This window comes from Lissotriton helveticus, chromosome 12 (assembly GCF_964261635.1).
Source record: "Lissotriton helveticus chromosome 12, aLisHel1.1, whole genome shotgun sequence".
In the NCBI taxonomy this organism is placed as follows: domain Eukaryota; kingdom Metazoa; phylum Chordata; class Amphibia; order Caudata; family Salamandridae; genus Lissotriton; species Lissotriton helveticus.
In genome coordinates, this window is record NC_136073.1 from 235,736,309 (window position 1) to 235,750,981 (window position 14,673).

General features: G+C 42.8%; 1 protein-coding gene across 1 annotated transcript in view; it reads right to left on the bottom strand.

Moving 5' to 3' along the window:
* GALNS (galactosamine (N-acetyl)-6-sulfatase) overlaps nt 1–14,673 on the bottom strand; it is a 188,958-nt gene that overhangs the window by 133,353 nt on the left and 40,932 nt on the right. The window contains exons 2-4 of the mRNA XM_078669899.1: nt 7,955–8,078; nt 6,041–6,115; nt 2,816–2,918 (exon numbers count right to left, since the gene is read on the bottom strand). Of these exons, the coding sequence (XP_078526025.1) occupies nt 2,816–2,918; nt 6,041–6,115; nt 7,955–8,078 (302 nt within the window). The remainder of the gene's footprint in view (nt 1–2,815; nt 2,919–6,040; nt 6,116–7,954; nt 8,079–14,673) is intronic.

The window sequence follows — 14,673 nt, forward strand, 5'->3', positions numbered from 1 at the left end:
GTATCTCTTTCACTCATGGAGACTCACTGAGAGAAGCCAAAGGATGGAAATGTCAGAGCTGATACTTCCTAAGGACAAGGTGAAATTCAAGCCAGTCACAGTACAACATTCCTAAACCCATCCTCACACATTATGACAACCAACCAAACTGCCTACATGTCTTAATCAATTCGAAAAGTGACATGACAGTAATACTGAAGGATGATGATCCTGATAATTCTGTCAAGAGGCAATAAAACTCACCGATAACGTTTCATAATTATGCTAGAATCCTAGTGAGGTGATCTTTAACCTTGTGACCATTCTGCTATTCTAACGTCTCTCACCTTCTTGTAGCTCTTTATATTCACAGACAATAGGTAGCTAGGATAATACAGTCAAACTTAAACAAGTGAGTCCACAACCATCAAAGTTGGGTGAGAAGGTATACAAGATCCTGTTCCATCAATAATGCATGCAGACATATTTAGCGGATGTTTGCTTTAAACAACATCAGATTGGAAGAACAATCAAAATCAACACAGAGGACAGCAGGTTCAGTGACAGAACGGCTACTCAGCTCAAGGCTGGTTCTACGTCTGTTTATCATGTGACACGCCCGACCTCTTTAGCTGATGCACACTGTACCTGAACTCCCTTTGGTTAGGATCAGGAGCAGCCACATGTGTACTCCAGGAAGACTAAGCTACAATACTTTGCAAAGGATCCATTGCCAGAAAATTTTCCTAGAGAAGCTTTTGTGTCAGTGACACTTGCTTCTTGCCCAAGTAACACAAAAAAATGACATGCCCTCTGGTTATTTTTCAGGTGTGTAGGGGTATTGGGTGGTGAGGGTATATTTAGGGGTAGAGGTGGATGAGTTTAGGGGTTGATAAATATATATATATATATACACACACACACACGCACACACACACACACACACACACACACACATACATATTTTACTTAACAGATAAATACTTATATTTTCGTTGTAAAGGCATGCATGGTAAAAGAATTGCATTTTAAAGAAATGTGAGGTAAAGGCATATATGTTGTAAAGGAATGCGTGGTAATGGCAAGTGTGGTTCCGTCATACATCCGTCATAGAAATGCAAACCGATTGAAGAGGGATGAGGATATAAGAGGAGCAGAAGCTAAACAAAAGAAACCCACATAGCAAACAGAGCACCATTTAAACAATGATACATATGAAATAAGTTAGAGAAAGTAGAACATACTATATAAAAAACACAAGTGCAGCACATTGAGGCAATAAAGATGGCGAGAACATAGAGGAAGGTAGAAGGAACTTTACCTCATGATTGAAAAGACATTATTTAATGTACCTATGGATGCCCAAGCATGGTGCCTTTCAGATTTTTGTTGGGTCCTTCAACCCAGTGAATAGAACATTCAATCAGATCTTCTGACCAACCACCACACAATGCATGTGACAAATTTACAGGTTATGAATTTCAGTAGTGATTATTTATAGAGGTTTTAATCATTTACAAATCTGTTGGACTTTACTAGATGCTAGTATTTATTGGCTATAGCCGGTCAGAAGCATCGGGAGGTGGGGGTGTATATGGGGAACAAACCCATCCTCACCTTTACCTGATCTCCCATCCTGAAAATAAGTTGCCTCATTAAAGAGGCACAAAAGTGCCTTGTTTCCCTCCCCATGGCAAGTGCTGTAATTGGTAAGTGCTGTCTGCCTATTTTTCTTAAGCAATCCAAAATGTTTTTTAAGCTCGCTACACCACTTGGCTTATTTTAAAAGGCAAACACAAGGAGATGATGGACGGAGCACTGAAACTTTTCAGACCCTCACTCCCAGTCACAGATCGGAGTTGAACCCATCATCGTTCTTTAGCTCACTTTGCCACCACAGTTCAGACCCAGCCATATGCAAATCAGTCTTGACCCTGTGCCTCATGGGAACAGTCCAGCCCGAACTGCCAAGCCAGGGCCTACCTTGCCAACTTAGGGCGAACAAAGCAAACACAAAGAGATGAGGGACGGAGCGCTGAAACTTTTCAGACACTCACCCCACTTGCAGGTCTGGGTTGAACACTTGTGCTTGCTTTATTTTAATAAATCCCAAAGCTTCACCTTTGTTTTTACCCTGAGGAGTCACACAAAAAACTAGAATGATTTGAAGCTGAATATGGAGATCATTACTAGTAACTGGCCTATATGTATGTCATTATGTATGTAGGCTCTAAATTTCTATGCCATGCCTGTCAGACTTCTAAGAGCAGCTTCCCTCCTACAGCTTCACTCTCAGAACTCTAGTATTTCCAAGACTTTGCCCTCCAGTCAGGGTATTCTCCTGGTTCCATCCATCGCTGTAGGATGAACATCTGGCTCTTGCACACCGACTGCAGCAAAATTAACATACTGCAACTTGAAACACCCACTAATGTACCATTACCCCCAAAGGCCCCCTGTAGCCACCCTAGGGTAGATAGTAGCACTTTACAAAAAAAAGGAATTAAATAAACTAAATTAAATTCACTTTAGTAGCAGGCCGGCTTGCTTGTATCTTCTTGGCTTTTCAATGACCCCTTACAGGTTTGTTGAGAATTAAAAAATGCTTAATTGTTTTGATATATAAGCAAGAAAAGGCGCTGACGGAACAGCAAAATTAAGGGGAAAAAAAATCGAGGGAGAGAAAAGTAAGAGTTGAATGGGTGTGAGATGAAAACTTACAGCGTGTAGGGCTTTGTGTTTAAAAAACAACTTAATCGACAAACACGAATCTGGAGTGGGAATTGAATCTATTCTGAATCTGCACTTTATAGACCAGACAATATGCCGGATTTACCATTTGCCAACGATTTTATTGACATAGTTTGCTTTTTTCAGCAACTCAGGAAGCAGGATCTCTGAATCAGGAATGCCCCCCATTACCTCCTGGGGAGTGTAAGCTGTGTAGGAAAAAAACAAAGAACAGTTCAAATAAAATAAAAATAAAACACTTTATGTTTAAGACTGCCTTCCTCTACAACCCTCTCCCAGAGCCTGGTAAACACATTCTCTCCACAAACATACTTGAGTTTCTCCATCCATGTTTTTAAAATTAAGTAATTAATTACTTTATTAATTCAGCAGCTCCTCTGACATCATCACCACGAATCCTTCGCTGTCAGCTTCTAGACTCGGCCTCCCATGCCCATCAAGACAACCTGGTCCCAGGTATCTTGCAGCTGAGGAGCCAGCAGATGTGCATGATGAGGGGTATTGGACTGACCCTCGGTTCTTTGGCGTTCTTGTCTTGGGGGTGATGGTCTATGGTCTGCTGCCTGCACAAATGGGAACTTGTCCAACCTCAACAGCAAAACATCTCGGTTCTTAGCTAGTTTCCCCTGCTTCCATCTCCTTTATTCTATTTTCTCCAGGGGCCCTCTTTTGTTCCATAAACAGGAATATCCCTAAGTAGAGCAAAAGGAGCTTAATAATGAAGTCTTTGCAGCTTCTGCAAACCCATGTCACTAAAGGCGAGACGTGGCACAGCAGGTTAGGAATACACGAGAGCTATGTGTATCACTGTCGGATCTCATAGTCATGAGATCCGCTAATGACTCCTCTTTGCCAATGCAATACTACATGGTCAAAATGGGATTCTGCTATAATTGGAGTAATTGGGTGCATATTACATTTGTGGGAGGCTAAAAAGCCTTTTAAAAATGTGAATATCAATGAACAGCATACACTGAAATTTAATGCGGTTGTTGACCTAGGAGGGGTGGTTGGAAACAAAAATAAAAGCTACTTTCACCTTTTCAGGAAAGTGTTGCTCAGGCAGGTACCCGCTGCAGGCATCAGTGGCTATTGGGGACCCCTCAACCTCAGATTTACTTGGTGGAGAAGTGTGTGGCTAGCTCTTGGGGTGATGAAAAAGATCCAGGCAGAAGAATGTTCAGAGGCCGAAACTCAGTGGATATCTTGTGCCTGGTTCTTTGTGTGCAAAGCTTCTGCAGGTCACACGTTTTCATTGTATGGTTGACTCAATGGGTGTCGAGCAACAGTTCCACTCTGCAAAATCAGAAGAGCAGGAGCTCAGAGTTGAGAGGTCTAGGAGCCCATTACAGGGAAGCAGTCTTCTGTCCAGCAGCAATACAGTAGCTTCACTTTATAGGGTGTTTCCCAAAGTTGTTACACTGGGAGTGGCTTACAGGTCGGTACTATATTGGAAAATGTAATATCCCGATTGGTGTTATGTTGGGTAAAGAAACCTTACTAACCAATAGTACCTTTCTATGGTCCGTGTTTCCACCTGCCTTTTCCATCAGGATGCTCATGCATAAGAGTTGATGGCAAATATGCCCAATATGTTTTAAGTGTAATTTCCCGTAAAGCGGCTCCCGACACCCCTCATTCTCAGAAATGCTTCTTGACGGTCAAATTAAAGGGAGTAGGTACATGAATGCCACGTCGCCACTAGAGGTGCAGGCTCCAGAATTCCTCTTGAAGGATACCCTAGCTAAGGCCTTCACATTACCAGCCCCTTCTGCATCACTGTTAGTGACAATTGCCTCACTTTGGTGATAACAAAAGGATGCGTGGGCGCTGGACTAATCCCAAGCCTTCTTGCACAACGTTATCAAACATCAATAAACACTGCTACTGGTGGCTAGAAAAAACGTTGAAAATTGATTTATATCATAAAAGCGTTACTTTAGAAATGTGTGAGACAACATCAGTATCAATGTATTTTACTATAATTGTATTTATATAGCGCTTGCTACCCCTGACGAGGCGTCAAAGTGCTTTTTGGCGAGTATCACGCTACTCTGGAAGCCAAAAAGGATTAGTGGTGCATTAGTATAAGGAAATATGAAATTAATTTGAGCGGTGGACATATGAGTCTGTTAGTTGGATTGCAAAGGATGGTGGAGGGATTGAAGCGGAAGGGGCTAGAACGTGGGTTTTTGGGAGATCATAGCAGGAGGTTTGGGATCAGTAAAGGAGAGACTGGGGGAGAGCCTCTAGAAGAGGATTAGGGGGAAAGATGAGGTATTGGATGAGTCTTGGAGGGCTACATGTATACACCTTCATCACTACATATATATGTACCTTGAATTTGAAAAGGGTCCTCCTTTTGCTGCATCAGAAATAAAAGGCACATTTGACTCAAAATGGCATGACCCAGATAACATGGCTTTTCAGGTAATCATTGTTGCTACTTCACAGCACAAGTACTGAGGTTTAACAAACGATCTTGCAAGTTGCTTGTGGGTATACAGAATCAAAGTGTGACTGTGCAATGCTGCTTTTACCAGGTGTTCTTTGAGAAAAAAAAACGTGTATGTCTCCTTACAAACCAAAGAATTGCTGCTATGTGGCCTCCTGGTGGCTGTAGACTAATATGGTAGACGAATACCATGTTTAACATACTCATACACTCTGCACAGAGTAAATATAGTCAGGACACTTGTACCATTCTCATCATTATACATTCATAGGAGAGCATTCTTGTGCCACTGAACATTTAAGAGGGTTGCAAAACATACCCATGCCTGAGCCCTCAACAGAGGTCATAAAGGGAGAAGTCCGTTTATCTAGTGTGACCTATCTTAAAAGACATTTCGGTATATATTAAACCCACTTCCAACGCTTCATTTGTTAAACCCAAAAGTGCAAGGGCCCATCGTTTTTCTCAGGAGCCTTTCGTCTGACGACCGATTGGCGAATCCCAAGGCTGCCTAGTCATGATTACAGTTTGTGCCTCTTTCTTCCACCATTCTAGACTAGATGTCTCTTCATCTTACTCTTGCAGGTTCTTTTCCATCCCTTTGTCCCCCTGCCACAGTTTTTTCTATCTTTTTCTCCCTCATCTCTTTCTGCCTTTCTCTATCCTTGCCTGGGTCAAAGTCTGATGATGAAAAATAAGTCCTCCGCTGGCCCAAAAGTGCCAGAGCTCACCACCTCAACCATCGGCACAAATGAAGGACTGAAACTGACTGAGCCTTGGTGGACCTTTTGCATTCTGAATCCCAACCAGCTACTGAACAGTGTTAACAACAGAGAAGTCGTAAAGCTGTCTTACCATTTCGGGCATGCGCGTTTGTTGTGTAGAAGCCATTCCTGATGGGGAGGCGGCCGGTCAGGAGGGATGCTCTGGCTGTGGGCAAAGAAGCAAGGACATGGGGCAGCATTCATGGGCAGATTTGTGTATTATATTCACAAGAAAACTTGGCGACTTAGCATCAGAACAAGTTTACAGAGAACAAGAGACTACACAAAGAAAGCATGGGGAACACAAGATAAGAAATACTATGGATCTCGAACCGCCTTGCTTGAGAGCCAGTAGGAGCAGGGCGGCAAGGGCAGAGACAACTGATTAAAAAGGCACAAGAGTGTGGGAAGTAAGGAAGAAGTAGCTGTAGATGTCAGCGGGGGAGGGAGCTAGGACCTGCTCAGCTCTACTGGAAGAAGAGTGGTGACATCTCCAGATACGGACACAAGGGATGTGGACAGAACAGAGCTATCCATCGAGATGCTTCGAGGACCAATGGGTAGCGAAGCAGCACAGAAACTGGTAGTGGACACGGATCTATCCCGTAGCGGCCACAAAAGGGCTTCTTTCAATGGTAATTGCAAGGAAGAGTTTAAGGGTGTAGAGTAACTTAGCCATTCATAGCAAAACTTCACCAGTGTCTGATGATCCCTCTTCCATGGTCACCAAAGAGGCCTCCAGCGGTATTGTCATGGCCCTCCATCGCCTTATTCCCAGAGCCTCCGCCATTGTAGGAAAAGGGACAATGAATCAACTGACAGATAGGTATTTTGTGATTCTCTACTAACTGCATACTATAAGGGAACTTGTATTGGACGTCTATCTCTGTACTTTACGCACAACCCAGGATTTAACCTGTGCAGCTAATTTCCTCTGCAAGTCACATGTCAATCCTATCAAATTAGACTTTCCGTGGGGCAGAGTGGCTGGGATAAACACCAGCTGCAATTTCAGTAACCTGGCTTTTATTGTGCCTTAGTGGCATACTTGGCTGATGTGTTTCCCATCCAACAAGAATGGAATAGGAGCGTCAGGGCAAAAACTTTAATTTTCCGGATGGTTCTTGGCAAGGAAGGGCATGATGATGTGTGGAATCCATGTGCTGCAACATTAGTATGGAAAGCACTTATGTTATTGGGGCATCATTTTAATGAAACGCCTGTCCTGGGTTTTTTTCAATGTTGGAGATCAGACATTTATTATTGGGGATCAGACATTTCTGTGAACTGTTAGTGCATTTCAGAGCCCGCCTGTCTAGATGAAGAGCAGTATGTGCTTTTTGTTTTCTGTTCTACTTGAAATTATGCCATTCCTATTTTTACATCAACTGTTTTCTCAAATTAAGAGCTTTTCTAACCTGCAGTTTGAAAGTGCGGCCACATTATAGACTGTAGCAAAATGGTAACATAGGAAAATCATTACAATTCCTTGAAAGCAGCAAAACAAAAACAAGTGAAATTGCCAATATATTAAGCCGCAAATGTATGTTTTTTAATTGCTATACATCTAATTGATCCGTGTGTATCCTAAAACACATCCGACCATGTACCCACTTACATGCTTAAATACATTGATATACACACACACAAGCACATACATACACACTCCATCCTCCCTAGAGTATATTAATGTTATTTTTGCCCTGCCTGTGAGTGCCTGGGTGTTTTAAGGTACACGTGTCTTTGGGTTGTATGTGCACAAGGGTGCCTGCAGGTGTGTTGTTTGTGTTTGCATTTGGGTCCTCCTGCTTGTTGGTTTGTCTATAAGAGTGCTTGTGGACATTTTGGTCTGTCTGTGCATGCATGCCTCAAAGTGTGTTGTTCTGCATCAATGTGTGTATTTGCCAATCTTGGGTTTATTTGTTTACAAACACTACTTTTAGGACATCATGTTAAACATCTTAAATCGATCACCCACATTCAATGGGAATGTTAGTTGGCTTACATGGAGAGCACAGTGGATTGGCTGTGTAGAAGTCTGTGAACACCATCCCCTCTGCTGCCATTCGGTCCAAATTGGGCGTCTCCTGGGCAGGTTGGCCGTACACACCAAGGTCTCCCCATCCCATCTGTAAAGCGAAACAGAAGGAATCAGAGCAGGAACATGTCAGACAGAGCACAGAACAAAGAGATCTGAATTCTCTCTACCTATCACCGATTGGCTGAGGACAGTGAGCTGAGCATTCAAAGCTCTGTGTATGATCCCTGTACACATTAAGGAAACACCCAGTGCCTCAGTTGTATAACTGTACGCGGTCTTTGGCAAACCACAACATCCTTAGAATCCTGAGAGGTAGAACATCTACACAATGATCCATTTCAGCTGGACGTTCAGAAGGTCACTACACCTACCAATGGTTCAAAACTGTGTTTACCATTCACACAAAATATGTGGGAAGCGTCTCTATTATAATAATACATGATGTAAGCGTTGTTAATATCATTAAGACTTTCCTGTACAGAAATGGACAAACATAAAACTCGCACCAGCATGGACTACACATGATCAGACAGCAAGCAGTGTTGAACAGGTGAAACCTACCTTAGCTCCATGCAGAAACTATATTCCCATGCCTACTTTGGTTTGGTGGAAAATCCTCATGCCAAAACCTTAAGGCAGAGAGAGTCAAGAGGATACAGTTATGCAAGAGGAGGTGGCTGGTTGAGCTGTGCTAGCCTGGATCCTCTGGAAAGCGACCAGTTGCCCAAATTAATAGAAGTAGATTAAACATGCTGGGCCAAGTAAAAAAGGAAACTAACTGAATACAAATTTTCGAAAGGGGCGATGCAAGTTTACTTGAAACAATTAGGATACTTCCTAATGATTTGCCACCTCTAATCTAGATGATGACCAAAAATATGCCTGTGATTGGTTGCATAACTGCAAATCTACCTGAATGGTATTAGAATACTGAAAATAAAAGAAGGACATTGCTTTTTCCCCCTCCTGAGGTATTTCCTGAATTGCTAGATCTTGAATTTGATAGTTATGTGCCACTTCTATGGGCACTGGGTGAGTCACACAGTTAGAAGAACCTCACCAGGGTGCAACCTGCTTCTGTTTGCCAGAATCAGAGCAATTTACTAGCAGCGGCTGAAGGAAAGACATAGGAAAAACCTTATTAGATTCATTTTTTGTCCCCAAGAGATAAATTGAACTTTTCATGCGACCCCGGTTCCAGCAATCTGGGTATTAATTCATGTATAGTGTTACAGTCAAATAAATACAGAGTGTCCATCTATGAGAGTTTATCCAATGTGAATTTAAAATGAAACTCAAGCAACAAAGCTCAAAAATGGGAAATCAAAGAGCTTATAAAGGTAAGCTTTCACAAGCCATAAGCGACCTCTATGTATAGCACTAGTTTGGCGCTTGCGAATGATGGCCATCAGTTCTCACTCTAATGGGTAATTTACGCAAGACTCTTTACGCCATTCATTACAATGAGGAGAACCAACCCAGTTCTTACTGGTAACTCAAGCATTTCATTCCTTTTAAATAATTTGATGACCATAGACCTTATTTCATTGCATTCCTTTTTTTCTCCAAATCTTTAGGTCTAGTCTTGAGACAGTTTTAGCTGTTTCGCCAGCCTCGTGTTTTTTAAAAAAAAAAATACAAAAATGTAAAAATACATACAGATACAAATGTAAAGAGAGGCCTTTGGTCTGACCGCTTCACCCATTGGTCTCATAAAGTGTCATTCACATTTTGCTTCCAGCCACCACAGCCTAGGACATGTTAAAGTGGGTTCGGCCACTCAGCTACTGGCTTTTTTTCTGTGAGTGGAGGTATTTTGTTCTTGGATATGTGTTCATCCCTCTAGAAAGTAGTCCACTTTAGTGTCATTTATTTTTCAAATGGGTAATTTTCCATGTAATTATTTTTGCACTCCACCATGTAATGCACAATATATGCACACCCCCATTAGATATTTTAACATTTTTATTACTTTAGTATTTTCACACTTTTAATTCCGATTGCATATGTTTGCAAAAAAACGAACACTTTGTTATGGGAAACATCCTTTACGACGCAACTTTTACCACACAGTGCCTTTACAACGCAGGTTTTTCAACGCAAGTCATTACAACGAATTGCGCTGGGGGGCGCTCTAGGATAGGTAATAGTTTAATTTACTATCTAACACCTTCCCTAATCTCCACGGGGACTGGAGTTGGAATAGTAAATTAAACTATTCACTATCCAGCACCCCCCAACGCAAGTCGTTGTAACGACTTGCGTTGAAAAACCTGCATTGTAAATGCATGGTGGTAAAAGCATGCGTTGTAACAACGTACATCCCTTTGTTATTAATGGCTACTACCCCTCCTGGGGTATAGGCCATCAACCAGGACTCTCCAGCCATCTCTGTCCTGGGCTTTTTTTTCAATCTGACTCCAGGTGTAACCCACCTCCTTGCCAGGTGTTTCTTGGCCTTCCTCTTTTCATGTTCTCTTGAAGATTCCAGGTGAGGGCTTGGTTGGTGATGTTTGATGCAAGCTTGTGGAGGGTGTGACTTTTCCAGCCCAGCATCTTTTCATGATTTCTTCATGAGCAGGGAGTTGGAAAGTCTGCTGCCATAGGTCGTTGTTGCTGATGGTGTTTGGCCAGCGGATTTGGAGGATTTTCCTCAGACAGGAATTAACGAAGGTCTGGATTTTGTTGGTAGTGGTGGAACTCAGTCATGGCCGGTCCGAAGCCCAGCTGCATAAGGAGGAGGGTTATGAGTGGGGCTAGCTACCCCACCATGTAAAACAAAATCCTAGCTACAGAAACTTCAACCAAAAGACCAAAAGGCATCCCAGCCTTGGGGAAAGAGGAAAAAACACAAATACGTACATAAAAATAATCACAGGCCAAACCTATCGACTTTGCTTGTTTTTACAGAAACAAGTAAGTACCTATTTCTTAAGAATCAGGAATATATCACACAGTGTTATCCAGTAACTATGTGGGAGGAAAGCAGCCTATTATATGGGGTGGTTGTGCGACCTTACTGTGTAATAAACTCACAAATCTGTCTAGGATCCAGCCAGGTTTGTTTGCAAAACCTTAGCTCAACCCTGGCTAGCTGTGGTTTTGAGAAGTTGGGCTTGTCAGAGGATCAAGCGCAAAGGATTTAGAAGTACCATATTACTTGAATAACAAAAGAAATGCGACACACAGAATATCCAAAATGAACACAATCCACCTGAGGGTTCCAGAGATATAAATGATTAAGCAAATCGTAAGTCACTGCTTTTCATTCAAATTGCAAACAAGCATTGGCAACTACTGCAGTTAGTACTTACTTATAAAACTTTTGAAAGCTTTTTGTACAGTTGAGTAGGACGATTCCAGCTCGGTCTTGGCAACCAACTCCAACAGGGAGCGAGTCACAGAGGCCAATGCGGCTTGGCAAGACAGTTACTTTGCAGTCAAAGTAGCCTTCAGTCCAGTACCACCCAATGGATTGGTCCTGATGCAAAGGATACAGGATGCTGAAGAATGCTGATCTGATAATGGGGTTCTTCATGAGGTCACCCCTCAGTCTATGGATCTGGTGGGGTAACTTGGGCCACAAGAGCCGATGTCCCTTTAAGTTCAGACAAAAAACAGTTGGCACTGGTCTAAGGTTACTGCGAAACCAGCGGTTTCCCTGTAACTAAGGCTACTGTCTTTCTTAGGCGACCAAACTGCACTCTGACAACTCTCCTTGTTCCAGCAGATTCGGGGGCAACCTTTGAGTTTTGAGACTCGGTCTCTCAGGCTGCTCGTCGATGGTCAGTGGCAGTCAAGTGATTGTGGCTAACAACTTGGCAAGGTAGACTTCTTCAGCTTTTGTGGCCTTGTAGCTGGAACAGGAAGTCAGGCAACTGACTCTTGGAGTCAATTCTTCTGTTTGGGAAGACTTTCCTCAAGAAGGGCACCACAGGCACAGTCCTCTCTTTGCTAGCTCAAGGAACAGCAGGTGCAGGCCAGTTTTTAATGCAGCTTCTCTTTGCCAGGTCCCGGGACCAGCAGGGCAGCACTTCTTTGGTCCTCTCTTTAATGCAGATGTGCTCTGCGGTGTGGGTGCCAGATGTGTCATTTTTATGACCAGAACTCTCCCCTAGGAGATGTGGCGACTGCAAGCCAATCAGCTACTAGGTTCCATCCATGCCAGATTACAACTTCCTGCAAAGTGTGGCATGTAGAGATCCCAGAATGCAATATTCTGCCCACTCTCAAGATGACAGAAACTGTCTGTCAGTGTGTGAAGCTCAGTAGCCCACACTAGAGGTATGGCTACCTGTGGCCTACAAGCCCATGGGAAAATTGGTTTGTCAACTGTTTCCCCCTCTATGTCCCTGATGCCAACCTGTCTACCAGAACAAAAGAGCAGCACTTCTCATGAGTGTCCACTCTTTGACCTTTGAAGCTCACCTTTGGGACTCACACCCGGTTCGGCTTTCCTGCCAGTGAAAGGTAACACCTCTTTCAACAGCTGGCCTTTTATGTGCCTTCCTGAGAGTCATTCACACCTCCCCACAGAGGGCACTTGGCTGTCTTGTGGCCAACAAACATAAGAGCTCACTGGAAAGCTTTGGGCAACAGAATGGCAACTTTCTAAAGTTTTTACAAAAAATTGGTAGACTGCACTCCAAAATGTGATTTATTTCAACTTCTTGTGACGCTAAAGGCAAAATATAGGGCATGCCACCTTGGAACACGCTCAGTCAGTGCTCTTGAATACCACTTTCTAAAGTTGCCATTTGATTAAAAGTTACATTAAATTAGACTTGGGCATCAAACCAGGCGTCAAACCGTGTTTAATGCAACAATTCTTTTGATACCTTGAAGTACCAACTTTAGTAGTCTCATTCATAAGTTAGTACTGCTGAGATGTCAGTGCGTAGCCCTGAACTGGTAGTCTCATTCATAAGTTAGTACTGCTGAGATGTCAGTGCGTAGCCCTGAACTCACCAATGAGGCTACTAGTCTTTCTACAGTATAAACAACAATTTGGGGGCTTTCACTGCAGAAACATGTAAAACACATGTTCCACTTTTTACTACATAGCACCCTGCCTTAGGGCTCAATAGGCCTGCCTTAGGGGTGACATGTATAGTAAAAAGGGAGGTCAGGACTTTGTCATTATTTTGAATGGAAAGGCGAGCTATCAGTTGGAGAACTGCCTTGCCCACGGCATTGGCAGGCTGTGAATCTTGCTTTGCTTTGTCACACTTGTGGTGGCACAATAAGTGCAGCAGTCCATGGGGGAAACTTTACCTTATAGGCTCTCTGTACCCGTGGCAACATATACTAGGGACTTATATGCAAGTTGACTTATGCAAATTGTGGGTGAGCGAATCAGACACATACCTTTAAAGGGTCAGAGTATTTGCACTGAGGCCGGTTCCACAGGGCCCAGGGCACTACTGAGTCACTGCAACAATACCAAAGTCAAAAGTGGTGGGGAGGTGCTTAGGTTCGGCATAGTAGTGTCTACGACTATCTTCAAAGTCTAAAAGTCTAATCATGAGTTACAGAAACTATAGTGACTAATTCATCTACAGCATAATGTCTACTCTTTCCCAAAAGGGATTACAGACATGCGGCCTGAAGTTTCAGAGTCTATATTCTTACCATCCTAATGTCTAAGTATCAATCATCAATCTTTTCATCAAAGAAACTCAATGCTGACAAAAGTCCTAATTGAATGAAGGTTTAGAGAAATAAAGAGTATAAAGTGCACCGAGGGAGTGAGGAGAGGGTGGCTGACAACTTCCGTTGCATTTTCAAAGAAGCAACATTGGGGTACCATCTTTGGCCAACTAACCCATTTCCCTTTCCACTCCCCAGATTCTCTGGGAAAAGGTTTAGGCACCAGATTAGATGCCAACTTTACCATGGACGCACAGGTCTCAGCTGTTGCCTCTTCATGTGCTTTGTCCAGGCATAAGACCATACCTATTCTGCAACCTCTCTCCGAAGAAGGCAGAAGATCTGTGGTAGCAGCAATAGTAGTATTTTGGCTAGATTACTGCAATTATATTTACCGGGGCACATCATAACTTCAACAGCAAAGACCTCAAACAGTCCAGAACCAAGCAGAAACATTGGTGGCCTTGGCCCCCACTTTAGCAAGGCAAAGTCAACCCTAGGCAAACCACCTTGGCTCTGAACAGACCAGAGATGACAGTAAAACCTTGTCTAGTACATAAATGACTGTATGGAAATGTCCCTCAATTCAAGACTTAGATCACCACATTCATGTCAAAGAGTACCCTTTGTTTAGCCTCAATTCAGCCACATTATTATAAAACGTCCAATGAAGGGAAAGCATTCTCCATTAGGCCCTCTCATTTTTGGAATGATTTACCTTCTGAACTAAACAAAATATTTCTCTCCACCCACTTTTTAAGGGGAAAAAAAAAACTTAAATCCATTCTCTTTCTCTCAGTAAGGCATCTCTGACAAATGCACTTCCTTTCGGTCCTTTATTTCCTGGTTAAAATCGTATCCTGCGGTCCACCTTTGATTCCAGCCACTCATTCTTTCCCATAATGAGCAAAGTTTCTCTACACCTTCTCAGTGCATTTCACAGTAGGAGGTGGGCCTGTGGTTCTGTGCAATGTAAGATAAATAGGATTCCACAGTTCTTTTGAGGCAGAAAGAAAAAGTCATAAGGTGAGAAG